The sequence below is a fragment of the Dermacentor silvarum genome, chromosome 9 (genome assembly GCF_013339745.2).
Source record: "Dermacentor silvarum isolate Dsil-2018 chromosome 9, BIME_Dsil_1.4, whole genome shotgun sequence".
Lineage (NCBI taxonomy): Eukaryota > Metazoa > Arthropoda > Arachnida > Ixodida > Ixodidae > Dermacentor > Dermacentor silvarum.
Window position 1 is genome coordinate 33,125,474 of NC_051162.1, and position 15,836 is coordinate 33,141,309.

General features: G+C 49.5%; 1 protein-coding gene across 2 annotated transcripts in view; it reads left to right on the forward strand.

The window, feature by feature from the left end:
• Nucleotides 1-15,836, forward strand: part of LOC119465202 (neprilysin-1-like) — a 78,386-nt gene that overhangs the window by 20,980 nt on the left and 41,570 nt on the right. For both annotated transcript variants that reach the window (XM_037725999.2, XM_049656611.1), the window contains exon 9: nucleotides 10,397-10,530. In XM_037725999.2, the coding sequence (XP_037581927.1) occupies nucleotides 10,397-10,530 (134 nt within the window). The remainder of the gene's footprint in view (nucleotides 1-10,396; nucleotides 10,531-15,836) is intronic.

Genomic DNA, 15,836 nt, shown 5'->3' on the forward strand with positions numbered 1-15,836 from the left:
CGTCCAGATACGCTTGCGCGCCTGATAAGCCTTGTAGAACTGTTTTCATTCTGCGTTGAAAATTGCTGGCGCAGAGGCAATGCCGAAAGGTAATCTGTTGTAGCAGAAAAGACCTTTATGCGTATTAATCACGCATAACTAGCGGGATTCCTCATCAAGAGGGACTTGGTTATATGAGTCACGTAAATCCAGTGTGCTGAAATGTTTTCCACCGCTTAGGGACGCGCACATGTCATTGATAACTGGCAACGGGTACTGCTCCCGCTCACATGCCGAATTTAAAGTGACTTTGAATTCGCCACAAATCCTAACGGTGCCGTTCTACTTAAGGACGGGTACAATGGGCGTAGCCCACTCGGAATGCGGCACCGGTGGCAATACGCCTAATGCCACGAGGCTATCAAGCTCTTCAGATACCTAGGTGCGTAGAGCCTAGGGAATAGATCGGGCCATACAGAATTTGGGCGTGGCTCCCTCCTTCAGCAGTAGGTGTGCCGCGGGTTCTTTTGATGAGTCCTAGATCCGAGCTGAAAGCATGTGGAAACTCCGCGAACACGTCAGCAGTGACCGGCGTGGTGTTAGATGGCTGTAGGGTCAGCGGCTTAGCTGAGAGGCTGAGGACCGGAGAGCCTGCGTCGCCCAGAAGGGAAATTAAGTCTCGACCACATAAGCTTGGACCGGGTTAATCTAGCACCACCAATGTGCATTCTACAGTTGTACTGTCGTAGGATACCTGCAACAGGAGCTCTCCAAAAACTGGCAATTTTTTGAGGTAGTATGATAACTTCGTGCGTGAAGGCCGCAGCGAAGGCCAAGTGTTTTTGCGCTGCTCAAGTAGCTGTCGGGACACGACGCAGACCGGGGAACCCGTATCGATAAGCTTTTCACTCAAGCTGCTCAAGTAGCTGTCGGGACACGACGCAGACCGGGGAACCCGTATCGATAAGCTTTTCACTCCGACCCCCAGTGTGGTCGCGGCTGAGTGTCGAAGACGTACACACGGCTTCGCCTACGCTACTATTGGCGCGGCATGTACACTTTCATCCGCAAATACTTACGCTCCTGCATTGCCTGCCAGCGACGCAAATTTGTCTCGCCCCTGTCCACCGCACCTCTCCAGCCACTTCCCTGCCCAGCTCACCCATATGACCGTGTCGGCATTGATTTATACGCGCCTCTTCCACCTACTGGTGCTGGCAACCGATGGGTTGTCGTTGCCGTAGATCATTAGACACGATATGCTGAAACCGCCGCCTTACCTGCCGCATCAGCTAAAGACGTCGCCTCGTTCATTCTACACAACTTTGTTCTCCGCCATGGCGCACCTCGTGAACTACTGAGCGATTGGGGTCGCGTATTCCTCTCAGACGTGCTGCAGTCACTCCTATCAGAATGCCAAATTATTCACCGCACAACTACCGCTTATCACCCACAGACGAATGGCTTAACCGAACGATTCAACAGAACCCTTGGTGACATGCTATCAATGTATGTGGCGTCCGACCATTCCAACTGGGATGCTGTACTTCCCTTTGTCACATACGCATATAACACTGCCTCCGAAGCCACTACCGGGTTCTCACCATTCTTTCTGCTTTACGGCCGCCAGCCCTCAAGTACCATTGATACGGTTCTCCCGTACCGGCCGGACCCTGCCGACTGCTCACCTGTTGCTACGGTCGCTCAGCACGCCGAGAAATGCCGACAACTTGCCCGTTCATTGACGTCTGCTCAACAGTGTCTCCAAAAACAGCGTCATGACCTCAAACCACCTCCTCACCCTTTCGCCATCGACGTCAAAGCTCCTTCCCAAGTACCACGGGCCCTACCGCGTGGTTGCGCAAACATCACCAGTTAATTACGTGGTTGAAGCCGTGTCGCCGTCTTCCGATCTCCGTCGTCGCGGGCGAGAGACTGTACACATTGACAGGCTCAAGCCGTACTACGATCCACTGCACTCTCCCTAGGTCGCCAGGATGGCTAGTCTTCCATACCGGGGGGTGATTGTAAGGAAGAAGATCGGCACGCTGAACAGCCCCGTTGCCATCGTGTGGCTCGTACCCAGTTCGCTCTCTGGCTACGCCCTACCTGCTGGTGCTGCGTTTCTCGCTGCCGCTCTACGAGCCAAATAAGCCCCCTTTACAATACGTCTACACCTCCCCATGTGAAGGTGCGTCGTATTGGGGGCTTCACATTTACCTCGAGGGTCGATTTTAGCGTCCAAATGTGCATGCTATCCTGTATGTCTTCATCTGTCACGCCTTCCTTAACAGCCAGTGCTATGCCGCGAAATCCCCGGGCTCCTTCTCGAGTTCGAGATCTTGCTCTTTCTTCATTCCGGCATTGTACTGCTAGGTGACCACGTCGACCGCAGTGATAACAATGAGCATTACTCCAACGGCAGGCATTACTGTTGTGCTTTAAGCTGCCACAACGCCCACATTCGGCCAGTACCTCTTTGGTTAAGGTTGACTGCGCCTTAGTTTTAAGCACCGCCGACGCGTCTGCGGCCATTTTATTCGCATCCTTATCTGCAGCTTCAGCCGACAGTGCCATCGTTTCAGCGTCCTCTAAGGACAGATCTTTCTTTGTCAGGAGTTGTTTCTGCAGTGCACTCCATCTTATGCCGCACACAATTATATCCCGTTGCATTCGGTCGAGCATGGTACCAAAATTGCAGTTGCCCGCCATTCGACGGATTTCAGTAATGAATTCTTGAACAGACTCACCGTCAAGCTGGCAGCGCTTGAAGAAGCGGAAGCTTTCGGTAATCTCATGGCGCTTGGGATCGAAAAACTCGTCTAAGACTTTCACGACGTCTTCGTACTCCAAAGAATTCGGCTTCTTCGGCGCTAGTCTCCCTGCTAATATTTGAACGGTCCGCATGCTTAAAGCTGCCACCAAAAGCGCCCGTTGCTTTGTCGACTCCGTCATGCCCGTTGCCTCAAAGTATGGCTCTGTCTTGATAACATAGGCCTTCCACTTGTCTCTTTCGTTGTCGAAGTTGGGCAGTTGCTGGTATGCTATCTTCGAGTCGTCGCCCCGTAGCGTAACTACCGTCCTGTGTTTCAAGGTTTTGCCAGGGCTGTTGCTTTCCGTTTCGCGTCGCCACGGTAACATCGTAGGTCGGACACTGCGTTTGACGCAGGCGAGGCGGAAGAATGGACATTTATGTGCAGCGCACGTCGAAATATAAACACAGGTTAAGGAAGGAGGGGAAGGGAAACAAAGTAAGAAAACATAAGATAGGCAACCAGAATGGCACGCGTAGCTGTCGACTTCATCTGAGCAATGATAAGAACACTGCAGTTATAACAAAAACCAGGCCGAGTATCTTGATACTCTGAGAAGGAGTGATGATGTATACCTGCAGCTGTATGGTGGCAGTTAGCGAGTCGGGTGCGTGCTTCTTTCGCGATGAGATCAGGAGTAGCTCCGACTTTTTTTTTTGGTGGGGGGGGGGGGGGGGGGCATCAGAAGCCGCATGACTTAGCATAGTCGCTCACCGCGTCTGCTGCTCCTTGCAAGCGGCTCTCCGTTGCTTCAATTCACCCTGCGGATGCACAGGCCATGCCGGATCCCCAGGCATGCTATAGAGGAGCGGTGGAAGACCTATTAGGGCGCTATTCAACAGGAAAGAGGACGACACTGCGCCCTGTGGTGTGCCATGCCCACCTAGTAGGAATGGGTTTGCGGCTTGGTGCCCGACCTTTAGGATGGCTTTTCTATCTGAGAGGAAATCATTGATGTAGTAATGCGTCCTGGCCCCACAGCCCGGTGTGTTTAGCCTCTGTAATTTTGCTGTATGCTTGACATTATAGAACGCCCCTGTAAGATCTAAGGCGAGGATAGCGGTGGCGGAGTTGCATGTCGCTAGGTACAATCACCCCCTTTTTCAGCTGCAGTAGGATGTCTCGTGTTGAGAGGTGTGGACGGAATCCAATCATCGTTATTGGAAGTTTTCCCGAGTCCTCCGGGAATATTTGTAGCCTGTTGAGAACGATGTGCTCTTGAAGCTTTCCTACGCACGAAGTGAGGGAGATCGGTCGTTGGTGTTCAGTGGTTGGTGGCTTGCCTGGCTTCGGTGCGAGATGAACCTCCGTCATTTTCCAGTCATCGGGAAGCTTTCCTTCCTTCCATACTTTGTTAAGATGAGTGGTAAACTTTATTATCGAGGGGTTGTGAAAATTGCCAAGAGCCTTATTGCTGATTTGGTCCATTTCCCAGGCTCTGTGGCGTTTCAAGCCAAGTATTGATGCGCTTACTTCATGTAGGTGAATTTTCTCATGTAGGAGCACGTTCGGGCTGCCGGTGTAGGGTGGCAGAGGCTCCGATGGCTGTGGGGAGAAGTACGGGGCTTTGAGTGTCAAAAGAAGTCCGCCTCGTTTCCTAGAAATTGGTGGGTTACTCGGGCCATGTTGTGGTTGGATTCCCTTTTGCTGCTGGCCGGGCTGATTAGGTACCTCTGCATAGCGTGGTGGAGTATTCCGCAACATCTTGTATGAGTAGGGCGATTCGCCTCGGCAGCTTACAATTTAATCGTTGCCTTTTCCAACGCTTCAGCAGGCTACGTCGGGCTTCCCAGATCTGTAGCAAGCGAGCGTCGATGAACGGGGAGTGGTGGTGGATGTTTCGAGTATTTCGGTGTGTGCCTTGACGTCCTGGTGAAGCTGAGTGATCCAGTCCTGAATGGATTGATGCTGTTGGTTTTGTTCACTTGCAGGCCTTTGTGATTCTATCTCCCGCAGATTGGTTCAATCTGTGAGACGAGCAGAGCTTTTCGTGGCTTTGTATTTGAGACCATGGAGAGCGGTGGCTAGCAGTGCGGGGTCGCTGCCTAGGTGCTCCTTCATATTGGTCCAGCAAGCTTGGGGAATGTTTCTGGTGCGAGTTAGGTCGGGGTTCGTTTCTCTTGTAACCCTTGTGCCAAGTCTCGTGCTATTCCTTGGATGGGTGATGAGTGTGAGGTCCATGTCCTCAATAAGTTTGTGAAGGTTTCCCCTAGGATTGGTATACGTGTAATCCCCGAGAGGGTGGGCTGCGTTAAAGACGTCCATATTAGTAGTGGATGGTTGCCTGCAGCATGCCTGGCTTGCTCCAGAACCTGTTTGAGGACCGTTTGCGGGCTTTTCGGCCGGCAGTAGATGTTTACCAATAACATGGGACACTTCGTTGCCTGCGGGATAATTTCGGTCAAAATAGTAAGTGGTTAGAATGGTTGGAGATGGTGTTGAACAGACACGAGCTTCTTACTTAATAGGGTGTGAAGCGCAGCAGGGCCCGCGAGACAGCTCCCCGTCTCCGAGACCACACCGAGAGCGCTCAGAATCCTGCCAGTCGCGATCCCCGAAACGACGCGGAGCTGCCCTGGGGAGGAGCAGTTTCAGGCCGCGTTCCGGTTCCACACGTGACGGACGTCATCGCGACGACGGACGCCATCCCATGGCAGAACCTGTATCGGTACCAGAAGTCTCCGGGTAGGCGGACGTGATCGTTCGTCTCGTGCAGTACGACGAGTTCTGATGCTCTTGTCGATGTAGAGGTGTATTGTGTCAGTGATCCGTACTGGTTCTTGTAGCTCCGACATTTTCACTGCCCCACCGTGGTTTCGCCTGAGGTGCCCCAGTGCTTACTGCATAGATGTTGAGGAGGAGCCATCTTGGTTGTTAAGGGGAGGGGGGGGGTGATGCTTGCATTAGGTGGGGTTCTGGTGAGTCTGGTAAGACTTGTAAGTCCGGTGAGATCTGGTGAGGTGTTTTTTTGGGCGCCAGTTTAGCCGAGCTTCCAGTGCTAGTATGTGTTCGTCTCGTCTCGTGATGCCTTCTGCCATCTGAGCGTTAGATAGTTGCTGAGTTGCGAATTGTTGTTGTGTCGCTGACTGTTGCGTAGCTGTGAGTTGTTGCACAGTAGCCCACAGGGATGTTTGAAGGCTCTGAGTTGCCTTTGCTGCTATCTCCTCGGCCTTCTGGGGAGTGGCATATTTGACGGGTATGACTCCCTGCGGTGTAGGTGGCTGCGTGGTTGCTCGTTGCGTTGTCGGATTTGGAGTGACTGTGTGCGCTGGCGGCTCCTCCCGTTTGCGCTTCTCGGGGGATGGGGTTGAAGTGTTTTCTGTAGGGTAGCTCCATTTAATCCTAGCAATTATTCTTTAAGTGCTACGAACTCTGTGTGCATGTTAGTGATTACTGCTTTAAGTCTTGCGTTCTCTTCAGTGGGGAGCCTAATGTGTGATTGTGCCAGCTCTGCGTCAGCAGGTAGGGGGCGGGGAGCTTTGGGAGTAACAATCTTTGCCCAGCTCACCTGCTGTGTGACCTACGCGGCCCACTTGCTTCTCCTGCCACTTCTGGGACAACCTCGGCTCGAGGTCCTGCCATGGGATGGCGTCCGTCATCGCGATGACGTCCGTCACGTCTGGAACCGGAACGCGGCCTGAAACTGCTCCTCCCCAGGGCAGCTCCGCCGTCGTTTCAGGGATCGCGACTGGCAGGATTCTGAGCGCTCTCGATGTGGTCTCGGAGACGGGGAGCTGTCTCGCGGGGCCTGCTGCGCTTTCCGGCGGTTGACGGGTGGCAGGAGTATGTTGGCTAGGCTTTGGCTGCCATCGGGTGATTGCCGACGGAGCGCACCGAAGGTGGCACTCGTGCTGCTCCGTTGTTAGCGAAGTGCCGCATTCCCAGCACTTGGGTTTGGCGGGGGCCGCAGGTAGACGTCCTCTCTGTGGCCTGTCTCGTTGCAGGTTTGGCAATATGGCATGGTCCTCTTGCAGAGGTAGCACCGCAGAAGGAGGCCGGAAAATTCAGTGTAGTATGGTACTGTTTTCCCCAGGAATGTGATCACCATGCTTGTTATGTTTCCCAGTCTTCGACATGTTAGCGCCTCGCATCCGGGAGATACAATGCGTTTAAGTATCATTTCAGGCATGGGGTCATGGTCGATGCTGTATATCACCCCTTTACACTAGTTATCGGGGGACATTGCGTGTGATGCAATATCATACGTTGTTGCACCCATTGTAATTTTTTGCCGGTTGCTAAGTGCTAAGGCCGAAGCATCAGATGCAGTGCCGAGAACAAGGATGTTTTTCGTCGATGCCTATTTTGAATCCGGTGAAGCCGACTTGTAGCTTTGCCTCTGCCTCAGCCAACAAACCGGGTGGTATTATGATTGAAAATTAAAATAAATTTGTTACTAAATAAATAGCAATAAAAATGACGCAGTTTCACCCGAAAGGCGAAGCATCAGTTGCGATAGCAAATTAGTAGAGAGCTATACGGAATAAGGATAGTAGTTTTATCAGCTGTATAAACTTGTACATGTAGGAACACCAGCAACGCGCAGAACTGTTGTCGGCGCCGTCGGTGTTTTGCCCGCGTTCGCAACGCGCCCGGCGTTGGTGACTGTTGCCGGTGCCTCTGGCGGCGGCTCGGAGGTTTTCGAAGAGATCAGAACAGTATACTCGTCTAGCAGCGTCGGAAGTCTTTACCACCTTCGCGCCTCGCAACGTTTTAGGGGCGAAGCACCTTAGGGCCGAGCCTTGTCCCTCATCGTCCGTTGTCCGTCCGTAGCTCTGGTTTGCATGGAGACCGCTAGGGGCACTGCGGTGCACAAGGGCTATACAAGCGCTGTATATATACTGTACACATGTACAGTATATATATGTATTAGTATATATATGAATATATATATGTATATATGGTATACATATATGCGTAAATCACAGTTACCAGAATGATCCCCGGTGCTTCCCCCACTCATCATTCACTTCGTGGATATGTGGTGACTTTTTAAAAAATAAATACTCATTTGGAGCCGCAGCTAAACGTTGCCTCCCCTCCCTCCTTCGCGTCTCCCCACGACCTTTCACGCGACGGAAGAAGCCGCGTTTGCGCTACACCGTGCGTTCGCTCCCCGTGAATACGCGCGTCCCTCGCCCATACAGCATACGGCGCGCGGCAACGATTTCATCGCCATTTGACGTCATATGGTACCTCACGGTGACGGTGACGACGACGGCACAGAAATCCGCTTGGAGTGTCCATAAAACTGATATCGCAATAAAATGGATAAAAAATATTAATCAAACATGAGAAATAAACCGATACTAAAAGAAATAAAGTAGTGTATAATAAGGTAGTGAGCATCGCCTAGATAGGAATAGTAACATGAATTTAATAATAAAATAAAATGTAAAGGGTAGACGTAAAAATGAGCAAGTTAAATTTTGAATATAATATTAATATTATTGTAGATGCGAGTTTGTGTTTCGACTTTCTGAATTTTCTAAATTTATAATTTATTGAAGGAGAAATAAATCAATCATAAAAATGGGAAAATATTATTAAGGCATTCTTTTTGGATCAAAGAGGAAATTATAAATGACTCGGCCAAGCGTTCCTGTGGCTATATCCTAATACCGTTGCTCCAAGTGAGGGTATAACTGAACTGCTTAACGGCAGTCCTAGATTGCGAAGTGGAATTTCCAAGCCCCGTTTTCGATAATTGGAAAACCGCCGACACGATAATAAAAAGTGATCGATGGATTCCGGCTCATTGCAGAGGTAGCATAAAGGGGACCACATCTGTGCAAGTAAAAATTAAGTGGTGGAATACGGCAACGCATCCTTGTAAATGCACGCTTCCAATTACCGGTTAGGACACTTTTGTCGGTTCCAAGAATAATTTAGATGCATTAAGTCTGTAGATTTTTCTAATGAAAGGCTTTTTTGTCTTCAGTCAAACTCATAGGCACAGTTGCCGGCAGTACAGATATCGCAGAACCTTTTAAAGAAGCTCGTGCTAAAGAATCAGCTATTTCATTAAGATGAATGTCTCAGTGGCCTGGTACCCATGCAAAATGAACTAAACTTAAGTGAGGTGGAGCTAATGTATAAAACGTGTTCAAAGCTGTCAAATTTGTAGACGCGTTAAGCGCGCTGCAAACAGAAAGAGAATCTGTGACAATAACTTTTGTAGCATGAAGCGGTAACTTTCGCAAAGCAAGAACAATTCGCCTTCCAGATTGCACAATTAAAAATTGTGCAATCTGGAAGGCGAAGTGAAAAAGACCAGTCGAGGGATTGTGAGTCTCACACGAGGTAGCATCAGTGGCTATTGCATTTATTGGGAAATGGGCCATATAGTCTTCCAAAAGGGCATTCAAATATGTTGTGGGCTGCAATTTTGCGTTATTGGGAAAAATGTCTGCAAATTCAATTTTGAGCGACAACGTGGATCTATCAAACGGAATTATTTCTCTAATGCGAACATTTACAGGGGCTAATTGTGCCTGCACAAATACAACATGTGGGGTATGTAACCTTGGTCACCTGTTCTCAAAAACCTCATTTGATTCAGTAATAAATGCATATTGTGCAAGTCTTATAGGAGATTCATAATTTCTTAAGTAGGTTTGAACCGCAAGCATGCAGAATCTCGTGTGAAGAGGCGATCTGGAGCCCATCTGACCCGTCGCCGCATTTCGTCATCACATATTCACGAACTGCTTTCGTTGGCTTACGGCGCATACCGATTTTTTGTATATACACAATCTAAGTTTGAAGCATATAATATCAAGCTAAAGAAACATCATACTGAGGACCCTGTTATCTGGTTCAGCTGCTTCCGGTTAGCGTGGTATAAATTTAAACTGAAGTGGAACACGATGTTCTCTCTTTTCTTGCTGCATAATCTCTCTTCAATGGAGGAAACGGGCGGACCATGTTTGATGGTTCCTTTGCCGTACTTCATTACCTTAGCCATGGCGCACACAATAATGTTCTAGCTGGTAGACCTGTAGTTTAACCAACAGTCCTCAGCCTAATCCTGGCATTATAACTACTGCACCATGGCCATTTCATGATAGAGGCCAGCCGACGCTATTCTGTGGAACTCACATCGCGTACCATACGTACCACAGCAGTGATCGAGACGCAAAGCCTGCAGTGATTGGGTACCGGAGTTTACATAGCGTTTCACGTGCGGTCCTGATGCTTCGCAGGTTCAGGGCGCACGGAGGTTCTCTAATATTTTTGCTTCAAAAATACTAGGAGGTTACCGAGATTTCGTTGTAATGTAAATTGCAGGGTCGGGGGCACGAAACAGATGTTCTGGATCATCAAGTTAGTTATACATGTCCTAGTTACTGCAATCTTTCGATATTTAATGGCGATGACCGGCGATGATACGGTCATATAGCATGAAGGAGTATACAGTATATGTGATTCTCAAAGGGGTCGTCACGCAGTTGCACAGTGCATTTCTGTGACTAAACACAACATCTCGTATCAACAAATGCGCAGATTTTCATAGTCATACGTCACGCATTTTAATACGCATTAATGTTTGAAGTTGAAGACTGTCGCTTTCATAAAAGCTGTACTTGTGCCATGCTTTTCAGCAATCAGGATAACCGATGACAAAGTTCGATTCGGCGGTAAAATAGTCATCAAGGACTCCTGGGATGAGGATACTAAGCGAAGATTCTGTAAATATTCTGGTTGCCTGAAGAACGAGGTGTGCAAGGACTATGAGGTAAAAAAATCTCAGTATTTCGTGTCACACATGTTACGTTCAAGTGCAGTATCGTGTATATCGGGCTCAGGAAAGTACGGACCTGACGATGTTGACTGTTAATGTTTTGCGTTATATGAAAGTGCTTGATCTCGAAACCATAGAAACAGATACTGTAAAGCATCAGAGAACCTTAAATAACTTTTTAAATTACTTTCCCATGAACCCATTTCGTTTCCCGTGTAGTCTCATGACATCTTAACGCAGGCCACGTGGCAGCAGAACAGTGGGAAGTTTTGACACTCGTTGCACGGCTCGATAGCAGCGAACTCTAAGAATCTTACGTGCGGATTGTTACTTTGGTAGTGCTTAGTGCCCTAAGAAGCTGCTCATTTCGGTAGCGGAAGCATTGCTAAAAAAACACTGCCAATGTGCTCGTGGAATCGCCACTGAGACACAGCAATCCGCAAAGCGGGAAGTCGCGGTGATACCGTGCATGCGCCATGTGTCGCATCGATTAAGAAAAATGGGCAAGTGAGCGGATGTTAATGCAGCCTTTTCCACTCCGAATAAGATGTCTGAGTTGTGCAGGCTGACTTGTGCAGCAACAAAATGTACAGTGACGTTTCACTTCGTGAATGCGGGTTACGCGCAATCGTATGGACGCCGCGAACATGCACAGCGAGCGCCGCGGTGTCGAAGCACAAACGGAAAGGGCGCAAACGCGGCGATTCTCTTCTCCACTTCCAGGCGCCTTCCTCCTGCGGCGCTGGCTTCCCTCGTGGCTCCAAACCTAATCTCGCTGATTTCTACGTTTACGCATGAAAAAAGAGAAACGAGTTTGTAACGTCAGCAGTCCCTGCTGTAAGAATGTAGTGTATGACGTCCTCCCCTCGCGTGGACAAAATTACTTGGGGCAAATTGGCCGATGTCTGAATGTGCGCCTTCAGGAGCACCATCAAAAAGTAAAGAAGGGCAGGGATGTTTTTTTTGCATTGTTCTGAATGCATTTGCACCCACTTCTTGAGTGACACCATAGTAATCACGAGACATGCAAGCGACCAAAGCAGATTGATTATAGAAGCCGCGACAGAGAAAGTGGAAGAGCTCAAAGTAATGCTTCCATAGCGTCGTCATTAAGAAACTATATTTTTTGGAGTGCGCTGGAAGCGATGTGCCCACTTAGAACTTAGCAATGTTTTGTATTCTTGTGACTGAGTGCGATCGTGCGCATTATGAACGGGAACACGCGAACGCGTAGCAAATAGCCTCGAAACCGAGTTAGAGCGATACGCGGATGGCGCTGCCGAAAACAGATGGGAAAAGGGGGAGGGGCACTCTTCCGCGAAGTATTGTCACTTCCACCGCGCCTGCATTTGTCGACAACGGCAGCTTACGGCGTTTCACTGGCCGCCGACAGCCAATAAGACGGTTATGTGCCGCAGTGACTTACAGCGATTCACTTTTTCTTTTACAGCGGAGCTGTTAAGCTTTTCGTAAGTTCGTTTCGTGCCGACAGAAAACTCGGCCCAGCTGTGTGTCGCCGAACCACGCAACTTCCTCGCATCACACACGTGCGTAGGGCGGAGTCACGCCGCGGCATGCATGGATTTCGCCTTCCCTCTCCCCAGCCGAGGAGAAGCAAGTGTTCGCTTAGCCGTGACGTCACTGATATGCTGGAAAGCTCTGAACAGCCGCCTTGCTGAGAGACATGTCGCCTCTCTCGTATAGTGAACACACGTGCACAGCTACCATAGGGTGAACGAAGAAAGGCAAGACTCCCGAGGAAGACGCCGCCTACAAGGAAGCTCGGCGCGCGGCTCAGCGGGACTACGATCGACGGAGAGCCGATCCTGCCCATCGTGCCGAGGATTGGGAACCAGAGGAGACCTCGCAAAACTTAACAATACCTAGCAACACTTACTAACAGCCGGAACTAGCTCCGCTGTGACCCAGCCTTGCACCACTAGTGCAAACTGGCCACATCTTTTTTTCATGCATTTTTATTTTTTGTTCTACGTGGCACGTTGTAGTGGTCGATTCGGCGAAAACGCGTAAAGCACGTGGCCCTGATGGCACCTCCTTCAGAAACCGGTTTGGATACTGCACCGATGACATATTGTGACGGGGCGTCAAATATATGAAAAGCGAAGCAGGGTATATAAGCAGCCTATTTACTGAGATGGCCAAGATGGCTGAACAAGCGCAACGTTTCGCCGACAGTCGCCTCCTTCGTTAAAACAAGGAGGTGGCTCGTAGCATCTAACCTCTCCGGCGGGCGGAGCGGCGTCTCGCCACAGACTAATTACACGAGGAGGAGGCGGAGGCAAAGTATGGTTTTAACCAGGATACAAGCATGACGTCACGCGATGACAGGGTAGAGGCTGAAGAACTGGCACTGGCATGATCTCATAGGTAAAGTCGCCAAGTTGCTATAAAACATTGTAAGGTCCGGTGTAACGCGACAAAAGCTTTTCGGAAAGACCTACACGACGGTATGGAGTCCAGAGAAGTGCAAGTAGTCCCGGGGGAAAGCACAGGTGTAGGTGGCAGTGGTCATACCTGTCCTAAGTTTGAAATAATTGCGAGTCGGATAGTCACTCATGAGCGATCTGATGTGCCCGATGGGCTCGCGCGGCATCATCGCGGTCATACTCTGTGCTATGTTGTACAACAGCAGGTAGTTGCCTGTTGAAAGTCAATGCACGGTGGTGACCAAACAGTAGGAAAAAAGGCGGAAAACCGGTGGTGTTGTAACGAGATGAGCTGTGCGCAAACGTGACATATGGCAAAGTGCTGTCCCAGTCCCGATGATCGTCAGACATGTACATCGCCAGCACATCGGTTAAGGTGCGGTTCAGCCCCTCGGTGAGCCCGTAGGTCTGCGGGTGGTACGCAGTAATGAGCTTGTTCTCCACAGTACAAGAACGAAGGAGGTCATAGTCAACTTTGGACAGGAAGTAGTGGCCTCGGTCTGTGTGCAGTTGCCTAAGGACATCATCATTAAGGATAACGTCATAAAGTATGAAATCGGCGACGCCAGTAGGCGTAACTAGTCAGCAAAGCTCGTGTGATGGCATACCTCGTAGCGTAGTCGGACGGAACTGCGACCCAGTTGTTCCCTGAAATAGACGTTGTAGCGAACAAGCTGTTGGTCTCTATTGGTCGATGCCTGGAAGGCTGGATCATTGTCACATACATCTTTCTACGCGGAGATTACTGGCCTTCCCAATCCTGCAAACCTCCGAGCAACGTTAAAAACCTGCGGCCAATCGCGCCGACATCAACATTTTTCAAGCTAACAGAGTGAATGCCGGCATCTCGCTTAAGCTGGCGGCTCCAGACTCTGGCCTTGTACCATCCGGCTGAAACAGGTTTTCTTCCAACCTTAGGAACTGAAGATAGTCTCAAGACACTGTCGTAACATCATAGTTAACCAAAATTACGTTTTCGCTAGCAGGTCCATTTGTATACAATGTGTTGAAAATACACTGCTTCGGCAGCCACTGCCCTTCTTTTTTAATTGCTGCGAATGTAGCTTTGCACCTTCTAATAGCAAATTTTCTTTTTTTTGAACATCGCAAATCAAGCGACCAACAGGCATAAGGTGCCGAATTCATAATTCGACCAGCTTTTCGGTGCAATCATGAACGGATATGTATCGCGCATATGAAGAGATTCGGCGCAAGTGGTGAAACACCTTCGCAAGATATTAAACGAATCGCCTTTCGCCAAAAGTGTGCATCGTGAAGTGTCAACGTTCCCGTGCATGATGATTTGTTTGAATATCCCGTTCATCTTCACCACCATATATCCAGACCGAGGCAGCCAGCCACCAACATCCAGTGACATATTCACCGCCACTCTTCCCGCAACACCCCGCGCTCACATGGCTACCAAAAAAAGAAGTGTTCCGACACTTCACACGAGTATTGGTGCCTCCGTGCGCATAAGACCTCTGCCCAGTCTTACCCACCACAAGGAGGTTGCGTTAAATGAGCTACGTGTGGGCGTTGCATTGACGCCAGCTGCAACCTGCCCATGGGCTCTGAACCACAGCCCTGCCTTAGGGACAACCTGTCCCTTCTGCCCTCACCCAGCTGCCCTCGCAGTCCTGCCGCACCACGTGTGGAATCATCAAGGTCTGCAGTAATCAAGAAGCCCCTACTTGTCAAAAGTGGGGCTACATCCAAGACGCTCACCTGACTATCATCTGTGGATCTACGGTCCGCATCATCGATCCTTATGAGAAATAATCGAACACAACAAACTATACATGTATATATATATACAACTTGCAAGCACCAAACGTTTAATGCGGTTGGGCAAACTTACCATTGAAAAAGTAGTTTTGTATCTTTTTAGTTATGCTTGCATAAGCTTGTGGAAACGACGTTGTGCATCACATGTTTGAATTTTTGAAAACGTGTTTGTTGCGTTTTGAATGGAATCTGCCGCGCTTAACTGTTCGTAATCCGCTGTAAGGTAATGGGATAGTGGGGTGTCGGGCTGGGGCACCTAGACGGCAGGAAGGCAATGCAAGTGTTGGCTTTCGCTGCTGTTGCCCCGATGGTGATGAGGCAGATGTTGGGCAAAAATTTCAAACCGATACCCACAAGCGAATCAGAATTCTGGATCAAACTACAAGGAAGCACTATGTCGTCAATAAGATCTTGGGAATCTTTCAACCAAACCTAATAAGCATGTGGTCGAATCTCCACTGGTATTGTCGCCATTGCCCTTCTTAGTTCTCGCTCTAAAATGGGGCATTCTTACACTAAATGTTGTGCAGTCTGTGCTGTTGTGCATTGCTTGAAGAAATATTATTGAATTCCTTGAAGAAGGAATTCTTTAATAGGAATTCTTCAATAGGAATTGAATTCCTATTGAAGAAGAAAGCCCAAAAGATTGTGTAAGGTATGCGCAACTTTGGAGGCGACTTGCGATAACTTCTTCCGTTCTAGTCAATAAAAGAGGTGGCGCCTAGAGGTGTTTATCATCTGGACGGGGTCATTTATAGTTAGTTTTATTTTGATAGCAATTATATGGACACTCCAAGCGCATTCCTGTCGTCACCATCGCCGTTATGTTCCGTATAAAGTCAAAACACGATAAAATCGTCGCCGGGCGTCGTACGCTGTATCTGTGAGTGAAAGCTTGCGAGGGTAAGCCGACGATCGCGGCTCATTCTCGCGCACCCGAGGAAGGAAGGCCGGGCGGAAGCGAGGCGCACCGGGGGAGGCGAGGGAGGGTGGGGAAGTTTTACTTCGGCGCGGGCGCCGCATCTTGAAAGCGACCTGCGACGTGTACAAAGTGCGCCTCTACGC